Genomic DNA, 25,078 nt, shown 5'->3' on the forward strand with positions numbered 1-25,078 from the left:
CCCAGTAGGTGCTCATCAAATGTTAGTAGCAGTCCCATGCCCCGAGGCCTGGGCCTGAATCAGACAGGGTGGCCGGCCAGTAGCCGCTGCGACAGCCCCTACCTGCCTTCTCCTTGATGACGGCCCAGTCCTCGAAGCTCTCAATGTGTTCCTTCAGCCGTGAGCAGAGCTGCACGTTGCCTACGTAATCCAGGAGGATGTCGATGATGGGCCCTGCCCAGCGGCTCACCTCTGGGGCAGACAGGATCTCACAGAACTGAAACAGATCACGCATTGGGGCTCAGGCTCCCAAGACCAGAGGCAGTGCATCGGCGAGAATGTTTGTCAGGGAAGCCACGGCTGGGGAGGGCAGGGCAGGGATCGAAGGATGGACCCTGGGCGCACTCGTGGCATGATCTATTTCAACAGATCCCCTCCCCCCTCATCAACACAGCCTTTGCTCCCCAAAGTGGGAGCGGGGGGCAGCCTGGCCATCACCAGCCTCAACTTCCTGATCTAGAAAATGGGAATATGACAACTGGAGGCTTTTATTTTTAATGAGAATTAAGGTAATATATGAATAAAACCTTCTTGGCACACAGCAGGTGGCCGTAAATGATTCCCATTAGTCATTAGAGTTGTCACTTGTAAAGCCAAAACCGCGGTCAGGTCCCGCCTCTGGGCCACCCTGCCCTTCATCTTACCTTAGCTTCCCATCCCTCCCCATCCTGATCATGCGACATCATATTCCAGGTTTGCTGCCAGCGACGGACCCCTCAGTTTTACACACTCCCCAGCAATCCCCTGCTCCCTTGTCGTTCCTTACACTCCCCAAGAACGAGGAGCAAAAAAAAAAAAAAAGATGTAACGGTTCCTGTGAACCGAGTTCTGCAGCCTCAGAGGCAGGCTCGCCGCGGACTTCCACTGCCTCCAGAGTGCGCCCCCTACGATGCCACTTGGCCGCCCGGGAAGGGGCGGGCATCCACCACCGGTCCACACCCGTGCGCCCTGGGCGCGCGAACCGGCCCGCCCGCCAGGCGCGCCCCCGCCCACCTGGACCACGGCGGGCTCCTTGTCGCTGGCGGACGTGTAGCTGAACCGGCTGGAGCGCGACGGGGCGGGCGGGTGCGGGCCGTTGCCGTATTGGCACGAGAAGCAGGGCTCGCCGTCGCAGCCGAGGTCCATGAGGAACTTGAGCAGCGACAGGTACTTCATGGCGAACATGATGGTGGCGGGGAAGGCGGTGGGGTGCGTGGCGATGTAGGCGTTGATGTTGGCGCCGTGGTCCAGCAGCAGCTGCATGGTGCGCAGGCAGCCCTGGCGGATGGCCACGAGCAGGGGGCTGATGAGGTCGCTGTTGGGGTCGGCGCCGGCCAGCAGCAGCAGCTCGGTGGCGTACACGTTGTTGTTGACCACCGCGAAGTAGAGCGCGGAGCTGCGGCGGTCCTCGTAGAGGCGAGCGCGCTCGGGCGCCAGCGGCGCGTTCACGTCGAAGCGCGCGCCCAGCAGCGCCTCGAGCACCCCATCGTGGTTGCGCTCGGCGGCCAGGTGCAGCGGGCTGATGCCGCTACGGCGCACGCGCGTGCGGCTGGTCACGGGCAGCAGCATCTGCACGATCCTGCGGGCGGAGCAGGCAGGGGCTGTGAGGGGGCGGCCCCGCCGGCAGAGGGCGCTGAGGGCCCCGGGCCACGGCCGCTCAGGACTGCCGTGTGGGGTGGCACGGGCCCACCAGCAGGGGTCGCGGGGGAGCCAGCCTGCTCACCATGACCCCTTTGGGGAGGATGGGTCGCTGCTATCCCCCATTTTACAGATCAGGAAAACTGAGGCTCGGAGAGCTTCAACCACCTTTCCAAAGTTACACAGTGAGTAAGGGATGGAGCTGGTCTTCAGACCCAGAACCCGTGGCCATCCAAGTCCTAATTCCTCAAAACCTCGGCCCGACAGGACTGTGGTTTCAAGACATCCTTGCAGACTTATATCAGGCTAAGGAGTGTTCCCCATTCCCAGCTCAGTGATCTGAGGGAATTGACTGGAAAGCCCCCAAACCTAACTCAGGAGGCAGTGGAACCCGGCTGATGTTTAGAGCCAGAAGTTTGGTAATATATGAATAAAAACTTCTTGGCACACAGCAGGTGGCCGTAAATGATTCCCATTAGTCATTAGAGTTGTCACTTGTAAAGCCCAAACCGCGGTCAGGTCCCGCCTCTGGGCCACCCTGCCCTTCATCTTACCTTAGCTTCCCATCCCTCCCCATCCTGATCATGCGACATCAGAGAGGTGGAGGGACTTGTCTAGGCCGTGTATCGGGAGAGGCAAAAACCAAGAAATGTACCCTGATCCTGCCCCAGAACTGAGCTGTTTTACATCTCTATGGAGCAGCCATAATGGGGGGGGGGCAGTGAACGTTGTATCTGAGAGCTCACGATATGCCAGGAAACATCTAAAGGATTTACAAACACATTTTGGTTTAACCTTTTCAACAACCCATCAAGTTGTGTCTTGCCATCCCCATTTTGCAGATGAGAAAGATCAAGGCTCAGAGAGGTGGAGGGACTTGTCTAGGCCGTGTATCAGGAGAGGCAAACCAAGAAATGTACCCTGATCCTGCCCCAGAACTGAGCTGTTTTACATCTCTATGGAGCAGCCAAGTCCTGGGGGATAGGAGGGGACGAAGGCATCCGGCCCCAGCCACTCCTGCTCTAGGCCCCTGTCAGCCCTTGGTGACCACGAGTCCCCCTGCCTCTCCTGTGAGTCTCACTGCCTCTTTTTCTGAAGGCTGACTCGAGCCTCCCCCAGGCCCTCTGCCTTGCCTGAGGCCTGGAGAGGGTTGATCAGCCTCTGCAGAGGCTGGAGGTCCTGGGAACCCTGGATCTGGTCTCTCCTGCTGAATCAGGCACTGCTCTCGGGACTTAATCTCCATCCATCTATTATATCCTCCCAGTAGCCCTAGGACTTGTACTGTCTGCTTTTCCAGATGAGAAAACATGAAGTCCAGAGACGGTATGCAACTTGCGCGAGCACACACAGGCGGTAAGTGATGGGGCCAGGGTTTGAACCTCAGGAAACTGATGGCCCAGGCCACGCTCTCGGTCATTGCCCTGTGTCTTGCGTAGCAGGCAAGGGTTTTGCATGACAACCCCATTTTACCTTCACCGCAGCCCTGTGGGGTAGCTTGAGTAGCTCTGTGGCCTTCCTTTTAACAGAGCTGACTCAGAGAGAGGCAGCAACTCATCAAAGGTCGTAAGCAATTTGGGGGGCTCATTTCCAGGGGCTCTTGACCCCTTGTCTTTGCTCTCTTCTCCTAGACCCCTCCCACGAGCAAGAAGGAGCTCCTGCCACCAACATGATTCCAGACCCTAATCCTTCCAGTCCTTGCTGGTGGGTGACCTCGCGGCCCCATGTAGGCTCCAAGGAGGTGGCCACGGTGGGGCAAGCAGGTGCCACCAGGCCTGTTCCCATGCCTCTCTGGCATGCTGGCTTCACGACTTCCTGGAAATCTCATGCCAGTTGCCTCCTGCTAGGATCTCAGTGGAAAGTTTTATTATTGTTAGTGACGCTCTGTTTGCCTAAAATCTGCCTCTGAAACCTCAAAAGGAAATTCACACACCCAGGGGGACTAATTGCCTCCTAATTTCTATTTGTGTAGGCATAGGAGGCCTGACCTTACTCCGTAGAGGTGCTGGTCAAAGGCAGGGCTGTGGCCTCGCCCTGGACCACAGCCATCGCCAACAAATGCTCCCTAACAGCCGTGGCAGGCCTGAGCTCGGGAAGAAACAGCAAGAGCGATTGCCCAGGGGCTGCCGGCCAGATGGGGGTGGTAGCCCTGGCAGGTCACAGCTGGCCTCCAGCGACCCGCTGCCCAACCAGGGGAAAGTGGCCGGAATGTGAGAACATGGCTGGAAGCCGCCTACGATCCGGGAATCCGGGAATCGTCCTGTTACTAACGCGGGAAAATCATCTCATTTGTGTGCCTCTGTGGACTCTGCCAATCTGAAAGTAAATGCGCCCTGTGGGACAGCCCTCCCATTTTATGGGACAGGAAACTGAGGCCTGGGCACGGGGTGGAGAAGAGAGTGAGGTCGGATTGGAGGTGGATGGCAAAGCCAGAGCAGGGTGTAGACGTCTGGAAGGCCCAGGGCTAGGCCTTTCCGTGCTGCCCCACTCAGGACCCCATGAGAAGGGCTGGAGCCTTCTTCCTCCTCCCACAGGCAAGTCTTGGACCCACGGGGCTCAAAGTGTACCTCATGAAGAGGAACAAAGGTGCCCACTGCCCAGTAGAACCTTTGGTGTTTGGGAGACCAGGTTCCCTGCTCCCCCTTCTCCCTTCCCCAGCGCTAGGGTCACCTACCACCCCAAGCCCCACAGCTCAGGGCTGTTCCAGAGAGGCCCTCCCCAAACAAGGGAGAAGGGGGTTGCAAAAGTAATGTAAATTAGAAGTAAAAGAGAAAGGATAGTTAAAAGCGAGGGCATCAGGGGCGCCTGGGTGGCTCAGTGAGTTGGGCCGGCCGCTGCCTTCGGCTCAGGTCATGGTCTCGGGGTCCTGGGATCGAGTCCCACATCGGGCTCTCTGCTCAGCGGGGAGCCTGCTTCTCTCTCTCTCTCTCTCTCTCTGCCAGCCTCTCTACCTACCTGTGATCTCTGTCAAATAAATAAATAAAATATTAAAAAAAAAAGCGAGGGCATCAGATGTGAGGCCCTAAAGGCCAGTCTTTGTTATGTGTCAGCCACAAAATAGACCCTAAGATCCTGATTCTCTACAGGCTCAAACGGTGAAATCATCTGGGCACCTTCTAGAAACTCCTAAGTCCCCTGGCCCAGCCCAGACTGCTTCCATCAGAATCTCTGAGGACGAGTGAGGCCTGGACATCCGGGACTTTAGAGCCCTCCAGAGCCAGCGTGTAGCCAAGGCTGAGAACCCCGGTCTTGGTGCTCTCCTAAACTCAGGTTAAAGGATTCGTGAGCCATCTGGTCTAATGCAACACCAACCATTTCTTAACAAGTCCACGTTAGGTGTTGAGTTTTAATCTCATCAGGTGTCTTTGCTAAACTGGAAGTGAAGACGAGGTAAAGCGTGCTTTGTCCTGTGGGCTCCTTTCTCAGCCATGCCCGAATGTCACACCCTCTGGTTAAAGGTAATGTAGAGATGGCACCCTCTGGCGAACACAGAGTGCTGCTTTCCATGCTGGGTAGATGTGCCTGGAGTTTTGGCCGGTGGCCATGTGTGGAATGCCTATAGGAAGTCCCATCAAATCTCCCAGCAGCCTGTGGGAGGTCGGCGTGGAGAGGGCCATTAGTGCCCCATGCCTGGGGAGTGAGGGGCCCAGGGCTTGCCTGGCCATGGGCTCTGCCAGGTGGCAGAAGCTGCTGGGAACCCAGCTTTAATCCTTTGTTGGGCAGCCCTCAAGAGTGGTCTGGCCCCTCTCAGTCTTGGAGAGCAGAGGGAAATGGGGCCTGGGAATGGGGGAGGGGGGGAGGACCAGGGAAATCGCTTTGAGAGTCATGAGTCCAAAGCAGATTTGGGAGAACACAAGCTGTTCACATAGATGGTTCCGGAGGGGACTGGCCTTGCTCCCTGGTCATCCTTAGGCACAGCCAGTTCTCCTTCCACTGCCCCTCCAGCTGGGGTCAGACTGCCAACATCGGGGTCCATTTGAGGCATCCGGGGCTGATGGAAGGATGCCAAGAGACAGTGCCAGCCAGCTCAGCCACTCTGTGGCAAGCTGCTTCCCATTTCTCTCTGCAAAATCAGGCCTGGTATTAGATCAGTGATTCTTCCAAGGGTGTGTTGGGCCATATCTGGTTGGCTCGGGAGATTTTCAAAAGTAGAGGCTTAGATGTCCTCCCCCAGAATGTTCTGGATGTTCTGGTTTAGTGGTTCTGGGATGTGTCATTTAACAAATAGCCCGGAGAGACAGCGCCGTGCCGTGCCGGGAGGTGTGGAGAGCCAGGGCGCCTGGAGACTTCCAAGTGCTGTCTCCTTCATTCTTCGGGTCTGTCCCTCTGGGTCACATCTGAGATAAAACTTGTTTGTTGACTGAGGTTGGTTCTTTCTGGGGCTGAAGAGAAAGCATCCATCTCGCCCGTCGCCACTGCCTGGCTTGGTGCTTTCTTCCTTCTACCCGCTGAACTGAAAAATGACGGAACGTGCTCTTCCCACCTAAGAGAGTGTGAATGCCGACCTGCGGGGTACCTGTGCCCCGCACTCCGTGGCGTGCTTTACTTCCATTCTGTAGCTGGTAGATGTAGATGATGCTGGTGTTTAATGAGCACTTACTATGTGCAAAGCACGCTGTGTGACAGGGGCTCTCTCTTTGAATCCACAAATAATAAGGTGGTGTCTATCTACCTTATTAGTCCTAACAACAACACCATAAAGCAGGTGTAACTGTCCCCCATTTTACAGAAGAGGAAACTGAGGCTCAGAAGGATTAAGCAACATGACCAAAAGCTTCAGCAGGAAGGCAAACCCAAGTCTGTGTGCCTTGCACCCCGTTCTGGGGTTCAGAGGAGGCGGGGTCTCCTCCACGTATATATCGCGGGGGGTGGGGGGCATCTTTGATTGGCCATATGAGCAGACAGCCTGCAGAGTAGAGCCTGGGGCTCTGGGGGTCTGTCTCATTGTCTCCATTTCGCTCCCCCTGGATGCCACTCTCATCCACATTTCCTTCTGCTTTTGCAAACACAGCCAACACCCCCCAACGTGCACAACGTGTTCTTCCCTCTTCTCTCTGCCCAATGGCAGGTGGTGTTGCCCAAAGTGTGTCCTCCGGGGTGCACTCGATGGAGTTTTATGTGAAATGTGTTCTTTATTCATTGCAAATTGGCAATTTCAGCTATTTAATAGTGTGATGAATGTTTCCTTTTGAAAACAAGTTCATTTTAAGCAAACATGTCTTCAAAAGAAAATCTACTCCACAGTCAGAGTACAGGTGCCTACAATCAGGAAGGCGGTCTGTGAATGGTCCAAGTTTGGAAAACACGGGTCCGGTGGGTATCACGGAACCCCGTCGTCCTTCAAGAGCGGCTGGGGGTTCTGCCTGCTTGGGGAGTCTTCCTTGAGCCCACCAGCCAGCGGTGGTGCTGAGGCACGTTTAACCACCGGCTTCTTGGGGGCACAGGGGGCCCTGAAATTTGCATTCACCCATTTCCGAGGTGTACATTTCAGGCTGCCCTTGTGAAGAATCACCCCCCGTGAGCTGGTACGAGCTAATTGTAGGGCACCCTTGCTTCCAGCCCAGGCTGGTCTCTCTTCTCCAGGACTGCCGTGGAGCTCAGCCTTCATGCTCTTTTATTGTTATGCATTTGTGTGTGCGTGAGTGCGTGTGTGTGTGTGTGTGTGTGCCCTGCCCACCAGATCCCTCCTCAAGAACCTAGGCTTCTCTTGTCTTGCTCAAAGTGCCCAGCACATAGCAAGTGCTCAGGAAAGGCTAGTTATTATCCTGGGCACTCTTTGTGGTCCTGTTTCGCTGGTACTACTCTATTCTTCTGCGCATCTTCTGAAGGCTTCCTAATTGCCTGAGAGGTTATCTTTGCATCCCCAACAGAAATAGCCAGACTCCTATCCTGTCCCTGTAGATGGGACATTTGTTGCAGCTGGGCTCTGACCATCTACTACGAGATGTGTGACCTTGGGCAAGTCACTCAACCTCTCTGTGCTAAGCTTCCTCACTTGAGGAAATGAAGATAATTGTATCTACCTCCAGAGATTTGGTAAAAGGCTTGTTAACCACAGAACCATCAGGAGGGGCAGTAAGTTGATAACAGAACGGGCTCTAGTTCGCCAACCGCAGGATGTCCTCCTCTCTACCTGGAAGGTCCCCTCCACCCCGAGCCCTCCTGGGCATCCCGAGTCCCACAGGTGGGACGCTTGAGCCCCCGCCCCAGCAGTGGGGAGCCACGGAGCAGGGCGGGCAGGGCCCGCGCTGACCTGTAGTTGCCCTTCTTCGAGGCGATGTGCAGCGGGAGCATGCCGTCTTTGTTGGCCTTGTTGGCGTCCGCGCCTTGCGAGAGCAGAAACTCCACCACATCCTCGTGCTCATTCTTGCAAGCCTCGTAGAGGGCTGACGCGTTGTCACTGGCCTGCGTATTGATGTCGGCGCCTGGCCAAGGAGAAGCAGATTGAAGCATGAGCTGGGCGGTCACCGCTATACACTGTGCCAACCACCGTGACACAGTGGGTCACTTAACAACGCCTGTCTGCAACAGTGAGACCCCGGGGGGCCTCTTAGAATCGAAAAGCTGCCTTGATGATGCTGGTGTTTAATGAGCACTTAAAATGTGCGAAGCACACTGCGTGACGGGGGCTCTCTCTCTTTGAATCCACAACACAGCTCATGCTCTCGTCTGCAGGTGGCAGACAAGGACACGGAGGCACAGAGGACAGACACCACTTGCCCAAGACCACCCAGCTCCTAAGTGCAGAGACAAAACTTGACGGTCTGACAGCAGAGGCTATGCTCTTCACCCTCACTCCCTGTGAAAATGATCCAGGCCCTGTCCTGAGGAAACCCCTTGGCTCTAGGAGCGTGCAGATCCCCCTGATAAGGAAAGGCCCCAAGATCTCTATTAATTGGGATTTGTTCTTCTCTGACCTCTGTGGCAAAGAGTAAGAGAGGGATTGCTTCTCGTCTCCTCTGCGGAGGACACGAGAGCACGTTGGGAGGTGAGGAATAAAGCCAAGGACAGACTCCATCAGCCTCATCTCCTACATCTTCCCCATCTCCTGCTGGTAAAGGAGAGACCCATGGGCTGCTCTACAAGAAGAAGTACAGCCCCTTCACCAGTCCCTCCTTGTTCTGGGAGGAGACAGAGCTGAGACACAGCGGTGTGTCATAAGGGCTGAAATCAGAAGCATCCGTTAGCCACAGTTCTGCCCACCTGCGCATTCTGCTTATCTCAGGCTTTCTGGTAATTTTCAATTTTGATAACTGACTTCTGTCTAGGGGAAAGAGCACAGGCTTTTCTGAGAAACAAGAATCAGCAGGAGTTTCTGTTTTGTGGCTTGCAAAGGCCTGGGGCCTCGGGTAGCCTTCAGGGGCCTCGGGGTTTTCCCGTGTGTTGAATGGGAATAATAATGCCTACTAATTACGGGGACTTCCAGGAGTAGATAAGATAAAATAAGTAATTATCTGCTGTGGGCTGGTTGGTTGTGTCCCCTCAAAATGCATATGTTGAAACCCAATCCCCAGTGCCATGGTGTTTGGGGGTGGGGCCTTTGGGGGGGGGTGTGAAGGTGATGAGGGTGGAGCGGTGCTCCCGACAGGATTCGTGCCCTTCCCAGAGAGACACTGCCTGCCCCCCGCCCCTGCCTGGTGCCTTCCACCATGTGAAGACCCAGTGAGAAGACCCAGCCTGACTTCTCATCTGGGGAGAGCCTGTCTCCGGTCTGCAGACAACAAACCTGCCGGCACCTTGATCTTGGACTTCGCAGGCTTTGGAACGGTGAGGAATAACCATCTGTGCTCCGAAAGTCCCCAGTCCGCGGCGCTCTCTTACAGCGGCCCAGACAGAGAAGGTGCTCCGCAAAGGCCAGTCCTCCAGCATGGAGGGACTGAGGCCCAGGGGCTGGTTCCGCTCTCCACCCGGCGGGAAGTCACCCAACAGGTCCAGGCTCTTGAAGCCGGGCTCCCTGGGAGCTGGACCCCCACCAGCAAAACCGCCCGCTCTCACCAGAAAAATATTTGGATTTGAAAGTGGATGCAGCCCACACAGGGAGCAGCCCCTGACTCAGACTGTCGGCGGGGAAGCTGGACAGATGTTTGGAGTCGACCTGTTCCCCCCGCCGGCTGAGCACCCTGCCCTCCTCCCGGCCTCCTTGCCTGGGCCCCCAGGACCCCGCCTGGGCCCCTTTGTTCTCAAGCGGATCAGTCCAGATTTGTCCCCAGCTTCAAGGATGTGCCCCAGGTTTGTTTTCCCAACTGCTTTGGCACGTGCTGGGGCAGCGGGGGTTTATCCAAGCAGAGTCCCATGCTGGTAACTCTCGAGGCCCGCGAGGGTGTGGCAGCGCCCAAGAGGCATGCTGTCGGAATCCAGGCTCTGATCACCACTGGTTCTCTAACCTCTCTAAGCCTCAGTCTCCTCATGTGCCGAATAGGAGGAGGACATGGCCCATCTCATGCCAGCTGTGGAGAAGGCCGCTGGCCTGATCGGTGTTCCTGTTCAACAGTGTCTAGCACACAGCACGTCCTCAACAAACCACTTCAACTAAGCCCGGGGCTCTGTCTGGCTTTATTCCTGGTCCCTCTGTTGCTAGAGAGGGAGTCTCACCCTCCGTGGAGAGAGAGAAGAGAAATCAAAGGTGTTCTCAGGGAAGAATAGAACAATGATGCTCTTTGGCAAGAAGAATGTCTGCCGTTGTCCTGGGGTGTCTTCTGTTCCTAATGTGGGCCATGGTGTTTTATTTTCTCCCCGTGAGTGACTAAGATCTTCCCCAGGCAAAGAGTGCCGAGACCCAAGTTCAAATTCCACCACTTCTATGACTCTGCAGTGTGACCTTGGACCAATCACTTTCCCATCCCGGTCCCTGGTTTCATCACCTGTAACATGAGGAGGTTACCTAAATGTCACCTTGTGGCCTTGAAGTGTGACATGGTGGAGACAGAAACGGTTGAGGGTCAGGAGCTCCAGAGTCTGGCTCCTTCCACCAGTAATTCACGAAGTGACTGTAAATAAGTCACTTCCCCTTTCTGGGCCTCAGATTCCTCATTTGTAAAATGAGGATGTTGGGCTAGATTAGAGATGACAAATAGGTGGCACGTGGGCCACTCCCCACTCCACCCCAGGTTTGTGCCTAATTGCAGGCGTCACAGGTGACTCGGTTCACGTCTCCCAGCGAGCCCAGACGCAGCCCCTGAGTCCTCGACACAGTGCTCCTTCTCCGACACTAGCATCGATCAGAGCATGTCCATAGGGTGAGACCTAAACTCGCCTTCCCCGGGAGGCCTGAGGTCCCTCCTGGCTGCGCCCCTTTCAGATGTGCCATGTGAACCAGGGGCCCCGAGCACTCACCGTACTTGGCCAGGAACCGCAGGGCCTCCAGCTGCCCACTCTGAGCCGCCACGAACAAGGGGGTGATGCCGTAGGCATTCTTGGACTCCACCTTGGCGCCTCTGCTCACCAGGATCTCCATGACCTCCAGGTCGTTGCGAGAAACAGACTCGTGCAGGGCCGTCCAGCCTCGGTTGCAGCGGTGGTTGGTGTCTGCGTGGTACTCCACCAGGACCCTCACTGCCTCCACGTTCTTGCGTTCACAGGCTGCGCCCACGGAGAAGCCAGAGGGTCAGCAGGGCCCTGGCAGGACCTGGCCAGCTGAGACTTCACTCATTTATTTGTCCAATTACCCATTCATTCACCAGCTGCTCATTCAACAAATATCCACCGGGTCTGTACTGGGGTCCAGTTCCTCCCAGCGCCCGACCCAGGAAATACACCTAAAATAATAGCGATCCTCGTAGCAATACTATTTGCTGATGCACAGGGCACTGATTATGGGCCAGGCCCTCTGTTCCAAGCACCTTACATGACCAACTAATAGGATTCTCTCAGTCACCCTTAAAGGATGTCGTGTTATTATTCCTTTTCAGAGGAGGAAGATGAGGCAGAGAGAAGTTAAGTGACTTGCCCACGGTCACACATGTAAGTGGCAGAACAGGGATTCAAGCTCAGGCAGTCTGGTCCAGAGTCTCTGTCCCTTGGGAGGTTCCAGGGTGTCCCTAACTTGTTTCCCTCTGTGATGCCACCTGCTTTAGTCCTGCACATTGCCAAGGTCAGAAAAGGTGGAGGAGTGCAGCCCTACTCCTGCTCGAAACTCTCCCTCAAGGCTGTTCCCGTAAAGATTGTTTATTCATTTATTTAACAGAGAGAGAGAGAGAGAGAGAAAGAGTGCACAAGTAGGGGGAGCGGCAGGCAGAGGGAGAGGGGGAAGCAGGCTCCCCACTAGGAAGGAGCCAGATGTGGGATTCGATCCCGGGACCCTGGGATCATGACCTGAGCCAAAGACAGCTTCTTAACTGACTGAGCCACCCAGGCGCCTAAACTGAAGTAAAAATAGGACTTCTGAGTACAGCTCTTCAAGACTGCTCGACCTGCTCAAACCTCCTTGTTCAGCCTCATTGCTTTCTAGAACCTAAATGCACCATCGGCTCCGGCCCAGGGTTATCACCAGGGAGGCTGGGCTCTCGTCCAAATTAACCACTTCTTCGAGTCGATCAGGAGTGAGCATAAGAAGGGGCCCCAGGCAAACATCCCCACCTCTCAAAGCCTTGGTTTCCTCACCTGTAAACCAGAGATCACAAAGCCTTCCTGAGAGGATCCTGTGGGAGCCCCGGGTGAGGTAGTGCATGGAACACTCTAGAACTGTGTGTGGTCCATGGGAGGACTGCACGGAGCCCCGGGGCCTCAACCGTGGCTGAGAACTGCAGTGTTCGGGAGTTCTCTCTGGGACCTCTGCGTCTCCAGGCCATGGCTCTGGTGTCCAGGCGGATGTGGCTTCTGAGACACACTTCCCCCATGGGTGCACAAGGGACCCAGTTACCAGCTACCCAGTTCCTGTTTCCCATGGAATGTTCCAGGTACTGGATACCAGGCACATGGGAAAATCAGGGATTTCTGTAGTGTTTCAAAGTTAAAGGTCCTATCCTATTTATAAGCCCTGAGGCTGATTGCTTAAGTGTGCAGGCATGATCTGAAGGCTTCAAAATGTCATAGCTCAGCGTGCAGTGCTGGCAGCTAGCTCCGTGAGTTTAAATCCCAGGTCTGGCCCTTGCTGGAACATGTGGAATCCTGGGGGTCTCGTTCCACGTCTCTATGCCATGGGTCCTTATCTGTAAAATGGGGATACTGCCCATGTAGGGCTGGTCTTACATGTAGATGGATATTAGGGTTAAGTGGAAGAACAGCTCCTGTCACATAATAAACACTTAGTAAATGCCTGCTGTTTGACTCCAGGCATATGCTAGAGACGCCGAAATCCTTGGATGGTATACTGAGTGAGTTAGGAGTTTCTAGGGTTTTTTAAAACATCCCAGAGGTACACATTTTCTTTCATGCTTCTTTGCCTCTGCCTCTGCTGTCTCCTCTGTTTGTCCAGCTGGTAACTCCCTCCTTTTCCAACTCGGCACAAACACCCCCTTTTGTGGGGGCTTACCCCCCGCCCCCCCCCCCGCCCCGCCAGCCTTAGGGCCCTCCCCCAAGCTCCCAGGAGCATCAGGCTGAGCTCTGTGAGGCCATTAGCTGGCTGTTACATTGTCTGTGTGTTGATGCTCCCTGGGCTGGGAGAGCGCATGGGCACGGATCATATCTTTTCGCTTCTGGGCCCTCGGCGCTCCTCAGTGAGCCTCGCCCAAGGGAGGACTTGGGACGTTGGGCCCGAATAGGTGCATGAATGAACGACCCAATTATACAAGTCCTACACCTGAATGAGACTGTCCTTTCAAAGGAGACCCCTGGCTGCGAAGCGGGGAGCGAGACGGTGATTCACTTTAGGACCAGTGCTGCCGATTGCCTGTCTACTCTCCGGAGCCTTCCCCAGGGGAAGCCCACCCTTGGGGGCTGGGCTCACCTTTGTAGAGTGGTGTCTCTCGGGCCTTGTTGGAAATGTCAGGCTCGGCCCCAGCCTGGAGCAGAGACTGGAGGCAGTCCAGGTGTCCCCTGCACGTGGCCAGGTAAAGGGCCGTTTCCTCCTGCAAGGTGCGCTGGTCGATGACGGCCGGGTATGCTGGGGAGAACAGATGGGAAGTTCACGAGGGGGAAAGATACCCCCTCCTCCCCAGCACAAAGATAACCCCAATTTCCACAAAAGATGTGTGTGACCTCTACCTAAATTTATCATCCATCCTCTTGGCCCTGGACTTGGCTGCTTTCACAGGGCTCTTTCAGCTTCCCAGTCATACTAACTCAGCTCAGATGCCACCTCCTCTGGGAAGCCTTCCCTGCTTGAGGCCCCTCCCTTTCTGAATGACCCTGTCCTTCCCTTATACTCCCACCAGCCAAGGCCAGAAGCTCTGTCTCAGACAGCTGTTTCTGCCCTAGCATATGGTGGTGGGCTGTCTAGGGTTCCTGCTGCTTCAGGGCAGAGCTGAGTCCTGTTGCAGGTGTTACCGATCCCCATCTGGCGGGGGGAAGCCGGGGCTCAGAGAGGAGGCATGATTTGCCCAGGTTCCCACAGCTGTGGGGGACGGCCTTGGCGGGGCCTCGGCACAGCTGTGGTATTTTCCACACCAGATCAACCCCTGGAACATTCTGGAACAAGCTGGCAGTGGCTCTCCCCCAAAGTCAGCTCTCCCTCATTCCTTTTCTAGGAATTGGGCTCTCCTGTCCCGAAAGGCCTGCAGAGGTGGCAGCTGGGGAGGGGCGGGGGGGTGGGGGAGGACAAGCCACTTCCTTCTCCCAGCCTGGTGATTTCGGCTCTGCAGTGGGGTGATGACCCTGCCTGGCTCCACCAGCCCTGCCAAGATCTGTGGAGCAAAGAACATGAAGCTCCAGAAGGAGGGACTCTCTGCCCTGGAGTCCTGCTCCCACCCCCTGCTGCGCCCAGAGCTGTCCCCTCACCTTGCTGCAGGGCCTTTAGGCAGCGGAGCTGGCCGTAGTAGGCCGCCTCGTGCAGCGGCAGCCAGCCCTCCTTGTTGGGCTCTGCGAGATTCTTCCCCGCCTTGATCATGGCCTTCAAGGCCTCTTCGTCCCCTTCCTTGATGGCCTTCAGCACAGGGTCCACAGGCCTGTGACAGGAAGGGGAGGGTTATTCCTCAGGACCCAGGCAGGGCAGAAGCGGGGCAGGGCAGCCTCTCTCCCAGAGGAGCAAGAGGACGACGGGTGGCCGGGGGCAGTGCTGGCCGTGGGACCACTCGGTTCTGCCTGCCCCTGCTGGTCTGGAACAGGTGCTCAGGCCCCCGGCGGCCCGTATCCTCCTCAATAAGGAGAATAATCCTTCCTAACCCACAAGGGTGTGCTCTGGAACTCAGCCCCGACCTTGGCCCTGACCTTGGACCCTCCAGCTTATCCGTCCCTCCGCTCTCCATCACGGCTTCCTCAGGCCTGGCAGGCTCAGCCTGGCGTGGGGGGGGCCCAGGCCAGCGTCTCTCCCTGCCTCCGGTCCTGAGCCCTCATGTCATCGCTGGCCTTGACAAGGCTTTGAATGGTCGTTTGACTACTGTCTGTCTCCCCACTGGACTGAGTTCCCAGAAGACAGGAACAGTGTCTTTATTTCTTTATTCCTTTCATCTCTCATGACTTCACTCTCAGGGCCCAGCTCAGAGTCTGGTTCGTAATAGGTGCTCAGTAAATATTTGCTGGAGGAAGGAAAGAAAGAGAGAGAAAGAAAGAAAGGAAAGAAGGAAGGAAGAGAGGGAGACAGTGCAGAAAGGAAGGACAGAGGGATGAAGGAAGGAAGGGGCGATGGGAGGGAGGGAAAAAATAAGAATTTAGGACCCCCAACAATTATTTCACTCCTTCATTCCTTTTATTTAAAAAAATAAAAAAATAAAAAAAAATAAAAGGCCTCTCCCTGCTTAGCATTTCACTTGTTTCTTTGGGAATTTTTAAAATATCTTGCTCAGGAGTGCCTGGGTGGCTCAGCTGATTCAATGTCTGCTTTCAGCTCAGGTCATCCCAGGGTCCTAGGATGGGGTCCTGCATTGGACTCCCTGCTGGAGGGGGGGCTGCTTCTCCCTCTATTGCTCCCCCCAACTCATGATTTCTCTTTCTCTCTTTCTTTCTCAAACAAATACATAAATTCTTTAAAGAAAATAAAATATCTTGCTCAAAACATTCTTTGCAGTCACCTGCTTGGGAGTGTTTGGAGGACATACTGTTCTGTAAAAGTTACTGTGGGGGCTCTGATCAAGCATCATCTGTGTTTGGCCCCCCATGAGCATCCCTGGATCTGGGGGCACTTCCATGCCCTTGGCTCCGAGTGGGCACCCTGCAGGGAGAGTCTACACAAAATGGGCCGAAACATGCAAGTTCATTCACTTCCACAGATGGAAACCGGGGGTCTCTGTTAGACAGAGCTCCTTGGTGGCCAAAAGAGAATTAGGGAGCCCCTCTGTCCCCGCGGCCTCCAGGGCTGCCTCAAAGGTCACACCCAGACCATTTCTACCACAAGGATGCAGGCACACGCTGGCAGCCGCCAAAGGGATGGACAGCTAACCCCGTGGCAGGGTCCAGCCCAGCGCTCCGGAGTTTACCAAGAATCTTGGCCGGTTTACCCTTTAAGCAGCTCTGAGACCAGAGTCCCTCCGAGGGGGGCTCTTTTCAGCGAGCATCTCTGTGGGGCCTTTCCAACCCCTCCTTGGCTCCTCACACCCAGAACCTTCAGTGGCGGAAGGACTTATATACTTGAAAGATTAATAAATCTGAAACCTTTGCAGTGTGAAACTTCCGAATATCGGGAAGATTTCAGGGCTAATGTGAATGAAAACTTCTTTGCTACTTCATTCATTCATTCATTCATTCATTCACTGAGCTCCCCTCCCTCCGTCCTGGAATGCTGTGATTCCCAGATCTAATCCCGGGGACTGTTCTGCCTAAGTGGTCCATTTTCTAGATGGAGAAGGTAAGACTGGAGGCTGGGCTTATTCCCAAGATCCTCACCCACGTCAGGGGCCAGGATAAGCCCAGAGGGTCTACAGAGCCCCTCCGCCCCCCCCCTCCAGCTACTTCCTCCGTGGCCCCAGGCACTTCCTCCTGACTCTCAGCCTCTCTGGTTATTAATAGCGTCAGAGCACAGATGCTGGTTAAGGGACAGACCCGCGAGCACGCCGGGTAACCGACCAGATAAGCCCCAAAGTCCCCATCAACGCCGTCACTATCACCTTGCTGGGTTCTTCTTACGAGCGGCCAGAGCAGCCCCTGCTGGTGTCAGGAGAAGCCCCGGTGGGGTATGTATTCTGTTTCCCCTAGGAGGTCTCCTGTGGGGCCCCGGCTGAAGTGGAAGAGAGGAGGGCTGTCTGGTCTTGTGGCCTGGGGGTGTGCAGTGCTTGAGAACACTCCCGGACCTGCCACCCAGCTTGAGGCACGGACCCGAAGCTCTGTGAGTTCAGCCCAAGCCCCGCCCCGAGGGTTGGGGAGGCTGCAGGGGGTGTCAGACCATCAGAGACTAAGGAGCTGGACGGGCCCGGGAGGCCACTCTGCAATCTCCTACCTTGTCTCGCAGAGAGGGGAGATTGAGAGAGGACGGTGACTCCCAGGCAGCCACACTGAAGGGGGCAGCAGTGCTGAGAGTAGAGCCCGGGTCCCCGTCTCCCAGACGGTTAGAATTCCCCCCATGGCACCAAGAAAGTGGGGACAGCAGGGTTTAGAAAGAGCTGGGAAGAGACACAGAACACTGGCCAATTGCCTCCTCTCCTCGGCAACATTAACTGGAGCGAGGAAATAGGGCTTCCCACGATGGGGCCCCTCTTTTGCTTTTAACTGCTTCTGGGGGCCATATGGGGGAGCAGAAAAGGGGGACACACATAGCCCGGCACCCTGGGGCCAGGCGCACAGAACCCCTCCTACAGCTCGGATTAATTCTGGATTTTACCACCTGCTATGGAGCAAATAGAGAGAGGCAAGGAAGCAAAACAAAACCCATGGGTGTGAGCCTTGTGGATGTGCTCCCATGTCCCCGCAGTGACGCGTGGGGGCAACTGGGCTGATAGAAGGCAAGGCCGGCTCATCAGCTTCTGCTCTGAGCTCCTCTGGGTCTCCAGGATCCCAGGGCTGTCCTCCCGGGGGGGCCCCCCGGGGCCCACTCTGGGGGCATGGAGGTGTTAATCACAGGCACCGCACGGCTTACAGTCCCTTGAGGAGCCGAGTCTGTGAGCACGAAGCCCAGCTCAGCAGCGGCAGCTGGGGCTCAGGGGGGCACACCTGGGAGGCGCGTGCCTGGGAGGTCCCTCCGGAACGCCCCCCTTCCTTCAGCCTGCAGGCCTGCTCCCCGCTCCCCGCCCTCCACTAACCCTAGTTGGAAGGGTGAACTTGGCCGCTCTCAGGGGCGGGGGGTCACTTACGCCAGCTGGGAGTTCCTGTACTTCTGCATGACCCCTTGGAACAGGCCCTTGGGGGCCGAGGCGGCCGGGTTCTCGGGAGACACAGTCGACCTGGAGGGCGCAGGGCAGGAATGAAAGAGGGAAAAATATTCTGCATATGAGAAGCGGGTCATGGCTGGAGGCAGGAGCCGGGATGGAGGGCTAGCGAGGGGAGAGACTGACGGACAGACACAGAGCTCTGAACCAAAGCAGATGGCCGGTCCTCTTTCGTGTGCTGGACACAGCTGCTGTGTCTCTGGATTATTTTTGGCCCTTGGAGGAAGCCCTGGGAGATTTAAATGACCATATAAGACAACAATGAGGTTAACCTCATCCCCACCCCCAGGCCCCCTCCCCAGCCAACCACGCAGGAGGCAGATAGGAAGCAAGGTGACATTCTTCACCCGGGAGGATGTGAGAAGGGGTCAGCAGCAGGTCCCTGGATGAAAGGGGCTCCATCTCGCGCCGGCCAGGCTCGGTCCCAGTGGGGATAGGCAAAGAGGTCCCTGGAGGGGCGGGGGACGGGGGAACAGAGCTGGGAAGCCAGACCAGGTACTCGCACCTCCATGTGGCTGGGTCCTTGTTAGAAGGTCCTGCCGTCCTGGAGGCAGGAGCTAACAGTAGGGAAGTTAGTGCAAAAGGCTTCACGGCCAGGGCATGGAGTCAGACTGACACGGGTTCAGATCTAGGCTCTGGCACATCCTGGCCAGGGACATTAGACAGGTTGGACTTTTCTGGGCTTTGTTGCCTGCAGAGCCCAGTGTGGGAAGACGGAGGAGGCTGGAGCCGGTGAGCCCAGCTGGCGTCCGGACTCAGGGGTGCTTGGCACGCATCATCCATCCTGGTGGCCACTCCACGCATGTGACTGACGGGGGTGACCGTGAGGACGGGGCACGCGGCCCATGCCGACCGCACCTGTGACAGCTTGGGCCCTGGGGCCACGGACCCCACAGCAGGCCTGGCCTGGTGTCCTGCGCCCCACAGGGGTACCCCATGGGATCGAGGGGGACACTGCTGCTAGTGGTGTTTGGAGGTGCTGGAACCTTGACCTTGACAAGGACCCACGTTCTTTCAAGATGGAGCAGAACCTACAGATTTTGTGGACACCCTCGGCAAGGCCAGGACGCAGGGGAAGGAGTGAGTGAGCAGAGAAGGAAGGAAAACCTGCGCCTATGCTTCAGCCACCTGGGGGCGGGGGGCCCACCAGGCTGGCCGCCTTCACCGTCCTCATGGTGTCCTTTCCCCTCTCTGTCCCCCTCTCCGTCTCCCGCCAGCAGCCATTCCTCCTGAGCACCAGTAGCTTGAGTACGGTGCCCGCAAGTGCTCACTCGTTTGTCCTCTAGAGTGGGTGCATGTCCCTGACCTTCAGAGACGGGGAAACTGAGGCCCCGAGAGGTGGCTCATGGCTGCAGCGGGGAAGTGAGGCGAGCGGAGGCAGATTCTCATCTGCGTGCAGAGCTCCCCAGAGGTGGGGTCTTCTCCCCTCTTCAATCTCCCCCACCCCCCCTGCTCGAAGGCCTCCATTCTGACAGGCCTGCGACTTTGCACAAGGCCCTGTACAGCCCTGTGCCTTGGTTTCCCCATTTGCCAGGTGCGCGGGCAGGACCAGAGTGGGGTTTTCCTTGCCGCTGTGGCTTACGTGGGAACTGCCTGTCAGACAGATCTAGGAGACCACATCCTGGGACAGGGGTGCAAAGGCGGGCCCCCCGCCAAGGCCCCCTCTCCACCCCACCCCCCAGGGAAATGAGTGCACGCTGCGGTTGGTGGCAGGCAGCCCCGGGGCCAGGCCCACCTCGCAGTCCCGCAGCCTGTGGTCTGGACGGAGCCCTGGGTCTCAGTCCGCACAGGATCCCAGGTCCCGGCCGCCCGCACTGGGGCCCGTGTGTGTGGCCTCCCGTCACCTACTGTTGTTAGGATGTGTCTAGCAAGGTGAAAAGTGCTGATAAAAAAAAAACCCACCACACACCCTAAAGCCAGGGCCATCTCTGATGGTAAAATGACAGCAGCAAGATGCGGCCAGTGAGCTGGCAGGGGTGACAGTGATGGCGTCGGGGGTGTCCCTCTGGACTATGCAGGCCAGAGCCTCGCTTCCAGCCTCCCCACCAGCTGATGCAGGCCGGGGCTGTGTTGTTCCCGTTTCATGGACGAGGAAGCAGACAGACTGAGTTCCCTGTAGCAAGAGTTCCCCAGTCCTCGGACCATCCCAAGCTTCGTGCCAGCGCCCGAGATGCCAGTCAGCAGGACACTTTTGTGCACCCCCACAATGTCTGGAGGCCAGTGGGGTGGGAAACAAGGACCTAGATAGCCACAGGCCACGGGGGAGGGGGGAAAGAGAGCAGGAGCTCCCCTGGGAGCCCCGTAGAGGGTCATTACCTTGGCTTTAGGGACAGGCATGCTGGAGGAGGAGTGAGGCCCAGTCCCGTCCAGGCTGCTGGCTCCCCTTCCTCTCGGCCCTGAGCAGGGGAATTCCCAGCAGAGAAAACCACAGGGGCTGAGTCATCAGAGGTGAGAGGAACCTGGCGGGATGTGGGTGCAGGTCATGCCCTAGAAGAGGTCCAGGTAGGGCGCCGGGACTTCATGTGGGCCGGCAGGTCGGGCGACGGGAAGGGGGAGGGGCTCAGGAGGGCATCACTGTCACCCAGCTCCCCACAGCCCTGTCCTGGAGTCCAGCTGGCCCATAACTTCAGACACAAGTCAGGCTCGGTGCGGCTACAGAGAAAGGCTATGAGGACAGCTTCTGCCCCCTAACTTCTCAGTGAGCCGCCAGCCCGAGGAAGGGCATGGAATTGGGCTGGACCTGGCTGAACAGAGACAAGCAGGCCTCTTCAAGGGGGAGACAGCTAGGGAGTACAAGAGTCTGCCCTAAGCCCACTACCTTCTATTTGTCCTCTCCTCCGGTCCTCACACTAAGCCTTCATCAATACAGGAGTCAGGTACAGTGCCTGACACACACCAGGTGCTTGATACATTTAAATAAATGACACAAAACAAAAGTCTTCAAAGGGGTAATATCCCAAATGGTAATCTTGGTTTTGTGTGACGCTGTGGCAGGACCTCAAGTTCCCAGAGAAGCAGCCCCCAGCCCTCCAGGGTAAGGAGAATAAGAGCTCACGTGGTCAAGCCACCTCTACCCCCCTTCCCTTGGGTTTCTGGAATCAGCCTCCCACCGGCTGGCCAATCCATTCTTTCTGGGCCAACCAGAGAGGAGTCCCCTGTAGAAGAAACCATGAATTCTAAAGGGCGGCAACTTTTTGCTTCCCGTCCATACCTGGGACTTGTTGAGTGCTCGCCTCATGCCTTGCCTTGTGATAGAGATACGTGGCACAGAGCATCTCCTTTCATCCTCTGGTCCATTTTGTGAAGGAGGCATAATTGGCTCTCTTTTGCAGAAGAGGAAACTGAGGCTCAGCTGTCTGCTTCCTCTAGCCTGCAAAGTCCACCTGCTTGACTGAGTGAACGACCCACTCTGTGTCCCTCTGAAACTGAGGCAAACCTCTTTGCTGCACCCTTCCTGATGGGTCGTTATGTACATTTGGGACCCTTGTTAGATGGCAAACCTGGGGAGGGAAGGGGTGAGGCCTGATTCACATCCAGGTGCCAGGAAGGCAACTTGTTCACTGTAAGAACATGGTAGGTGTGGGCCGCTCAATCTGAATTATTTGCAGCTGTGCATACATCAGCCCAAACACGTTCCTACTTCATGCTTTCCTCCTTTGTATTCTTAGAAATGTAACCTTAAAAAAATTCAGAAGTTTAAAGACTGGGAAGACCCAGCTTCCTAGGCCCACTCTAGCTGGTCCATCATTGTAACCTTGGGCTCCCTATTTCCTGACTGCCTGAAACCCTACTTCTCTATGGGATGGGAAGTTGGGTCTGCCTTTCAGAGAGCGCTCAGTGGGCTAAGGCTTGGCCAATGGTCCCTATGCATGTTTCTGACTTCATCCTTACACAGCGATGGGAGAGAAGCAAGTTGGAAAAAATGGCATCAGAAGGGCACCTGGGTGGCTCAGTGGGTTGAGTGTTTGCCTTCAGCTCTGGTTATGATCCCTGGGTTCTGGAATCGAGTCCTGTGCCAGGCTCCCTGCTCTGCAGGGAGTCTGCTTCTCCCTATCCCTCTGCTGCTCTCACCTCCAACTCGTGTTCTCTCTCTCTCTCCCTGAGATAAATAAATAAAATCTTTTAAAAAAATGGTTTTAGAAGGGCACCTTATATTTCCTCCGAGATGCTGATCTTGCTTTTGTGTTTAGGATCCCCATGGCTCAGTTGACTGACCTTTATGTCTACAGCCGCCATTTTGGTCACAAGATGATATCAATAAAGTCTATTTACAAAGCATTTTATTGGTTTTGGGCGCCTGGGTGGCTCGGTGGGTTAAGCCGCTGCCTTCGGCTCAGGTCATGATCTCAGGGTCCTGGGATCGAGTCCCGCATCGGGCTCTCTGCTCAGCAGGGAGCCTGCTTCCTCCTCTCTCTCTGCCTGCCTCTCTGCCTACTTGTGATCTCTCTCTGTCAAAGAAATTAAAAAAAAAATCTTATAAAAACAAAGCATTTTATTGGTTTCAAAATGCATTTATTTGCCTAAAAACATTTCTGGGGCACCTACAGTGTCCTGGGGGCTCTTTGCCAAGCACTGGGGATATAAAAGTGAGCAATATCTGTTCCCTGTCCCCAAAGAGGTCATATAGTATAGTTGGGGACACTCTCAGGAGGCGAGATAATGCCTTCCTAGAGTGACACAGAAGCTTGTCCAGGAAACAGAGGCAGTCATGACATGAGCACTCCAGGTGGTCAGGGAGGAGCTGGGGGAGGTCGATTCAAGCTGTGGGGAGTGAGAAAGGTGCCAATATTTCACTTGCTTTGCATAAAAACACTGCAAGTTGGGGGACACTAGGTTTTGTTGTCACCATTTTAAGGAGAAGCCCGTTGGGGCTCAGAAAGGTTAAGTAAGTTGCCTGAGGCCACACAGCCAGTAAGTGACAGAGGAAGAATTCGAACCTCCAAGCCTACTTCTCTTTCCACTCTGCTCTGCTGCCTCTTCACTCACATTCTCTTATGCACTCATTATTCGCTCACAGAGAGCGAGTGTGGTGTTTGCCTCGGGCCACGCGCTGTGCGCTAGACAGGAGGCTTCTCAGGAAGGAAGATGGGTGAGGCCCCCGCCCTCAAGGCCAAAACAAATACATAGAAACTGTAAGTCGGGGTGATGAAGGAAACCGGCCGCCAAGAGAGCGAGTGAGGGGGCGACCTCTTTGACCTGGGAGGTGGGCTTTGCTGAGGAGGCGACATGAAATCTGAGACAGCCCCCGGGACGCCTGTGATGTCCTGTTCCCAAAGATGCTCTGGGTATTCGGATGGAAACTGTGATATTTGGGGATAAAAGGGACCCAGGACTCCGTTGGGTCCTGTACTTTCTGAAATCACGTCTGGGAATGTGCGCACGAGCTGGGTGTCTCTTGTCGCTGGGGACCCTGCATCTCTGTAGGTGCGAGATGGCTGTAATGAGACCCAAAGCCCACCTCAAAGTGGAGGGGGGACAGGAACAGAAAGAGGCCTTTGCAGTTTAGGCAGAGCTGGTTAGTGTCTGAACTTCCGTTTCTGGCTCTGCGGTGCACGTGTGCGTAAACCTGTCACAGAAATGACGCCTTTGCATGGCTTCCGGAAGGATGAACTGAGTGGCCGTATGCTGGGCACATGGGAAGCCCTCGGTGTGCATCTGGGGATGGAGGGCTCAGCTCCCCCAGCAGGACCCATCTTCTCCCAGAGACGGAAGGGCAGAACTGAATCTGGAGGTTTCAGCTCACATCCAGAGTGAGAAGATGCTCGTTGAACCTTGTCCCCTAAGTTACTTGTGCCTGGAATTTAGGTGAGGGGTGCATGACCCTGGGTAAGTCACTTCCCTTCTCGTGAGAGCCTTTTTCTTGGGAGGCTGGTAAGAGTTTGTGTCCCATGGTGGGTCTCTATTTCCTCATGCACCACAGGAAGGAAGAGGTCAGGACCTGGGCCTCATGAGCCCACTCGGTGCTAATGTTTGTAAGTGTCCCCAGGACGCCCCGGGAGGCTCCCACACTGGAGAGAAGGCTGCAGATGCACCGGGGCAGGTTGGGGGGTGCTCTTGTCTCTATCTGATCCCCTCCTGAGAAAGAGGAACTTGTGGTCTGACTTGGGCTGAACCAGCTAGAAGAGGAACCAGGGCCTCCCCGAACACCGGCCATGGAGAGTCCTTGGCTCTGGGTCCTCGCTTCTGTTTCTCAGGCTAGGTTTCAGAATGGGACCCTCTCAGGGCAAACTCAGTAAACTGGAGCCTTCCTACTTCCTCCAGCTGCCCAAGGAGGCTACCTATCTGCCTTCCCCTTTAAAGAAGGGGCTTCTCAGTGTGGCCTGGGGCATCCCAGGCCTTTGCCCCATCTGTCTGGCAGAGGAGGTCCAGCCTCAGCAAGGGCCAGGGTCACGTGGGGAAGACCTGGTGGGTATCCTCAGGGGACAGGACATTGGAAATGGTCTCTGTCTGTTGCCAAGAGGGCTTAAGGGACTTGCTCAAGGCCACCTAGCAAGTCAGTTGGTGGCTGGAGACAATGAGATTTGAGGCCCATGTCCTAAGACCACACAACGCTGTCATCCAGCAATCCCCCTCCCTCAGCCTCCCACCCCCAAATACATACCTGACTTGGACTCAGTGATGAACAAAAGCGTTTTTAATTTTATATATTTCCTTTCTAAAAGCATTTTAAGATCCAATGCTTAATTACATCTCTGGGATGCCTCCTCCTACGAAGACGGTATGCTGTCTAGAACGGTAGCCACTGCCCATGTGGGGCTAGTGAGCCGTTGAGACACGTCTAGGCTGAATGAAGGTGTTCTGTGAGTGCAAAATACACTGGATTCCAAGGACTAGATATGGATGACATGTGGAGATGATATGATTTGAGACCTAAATTAGTTTCATCTGTTCGTCTTTACTTTTTAGTGTGGCTATTAGGATATTCAAAATTGCATATGTTACTGCAGGTGTGGCCCATGTCCTATTTCTACGGACACAACACAGGGCTGCCCTGTGGTGTGGTCCTGCCACTGGGATGTTGACGTCATGCTGGGGAG

The 25,078-nt window shown here is 55.7% G+C and overlaps 1 protein-coding gene across 1 annotated transcript in view; it reads right to left on the bottom strand.

Annotated features, from left to right (window-relative positions):
• ASB2 (ankyrin repeat and SOCS box containing 2) overlaps nucleotides 1-25,078 on the bottom strand; it is a 40,398-nt gene that overhangs the window by 1,886 nt on the left and 13,434 nt on the right. The window contains exons 3-9 of the mRNA XM_059182982.1: nucleotides 17,967-18,056; nucleotides 14,527-14,693; nucleotides 13,538-13,693; nucleotides 10,987-11,232; nucleotides 7,907-8,078; nucleotides 1,033-1,597; nucleotides 103-256 (exon numbers count right to left, since the gene is read on the bottom strand). Coding sequence (XP_059038965.1) covers nucleotides 103-256; nucleotides 1,033-1,597; nucleotides 7,907-8,078; nucleotides 10,987-11,232; nucleotides 13,538-13,693; nucleotides 14,527-14,693; nucleotides 17,967-18,056 — 1,550 coding nt within the window. The remainder of the gene's footprint in view (nucleotides 1-102; nucleotides 257-1,032; nucleotides 1,598-7,906; nucleotides 8,079-10,986; nucleotides 11,233-13,537; nucleotides 13,694-14,526; nucleotides 14,694-17,966; nucleotides 18,057-25,078) is intronic.

The sequence above is a fragment of the Mustela lutreola genome, chromosome 7 (genome assembly GCF_030435805.1).
Source record: "Mustela lutreola isolate mMusLut2 chromosome 7, mMusLut2.pri, whole genome shotgun sequence".
In the NCBI taxonomy this organism is placed as follows: domain Eukaryota; kingdom Metazoa; phylum Chordata; class Mammalia; order Carnivora; family Mustelidae; genus Mustela; species Mustela lutreola.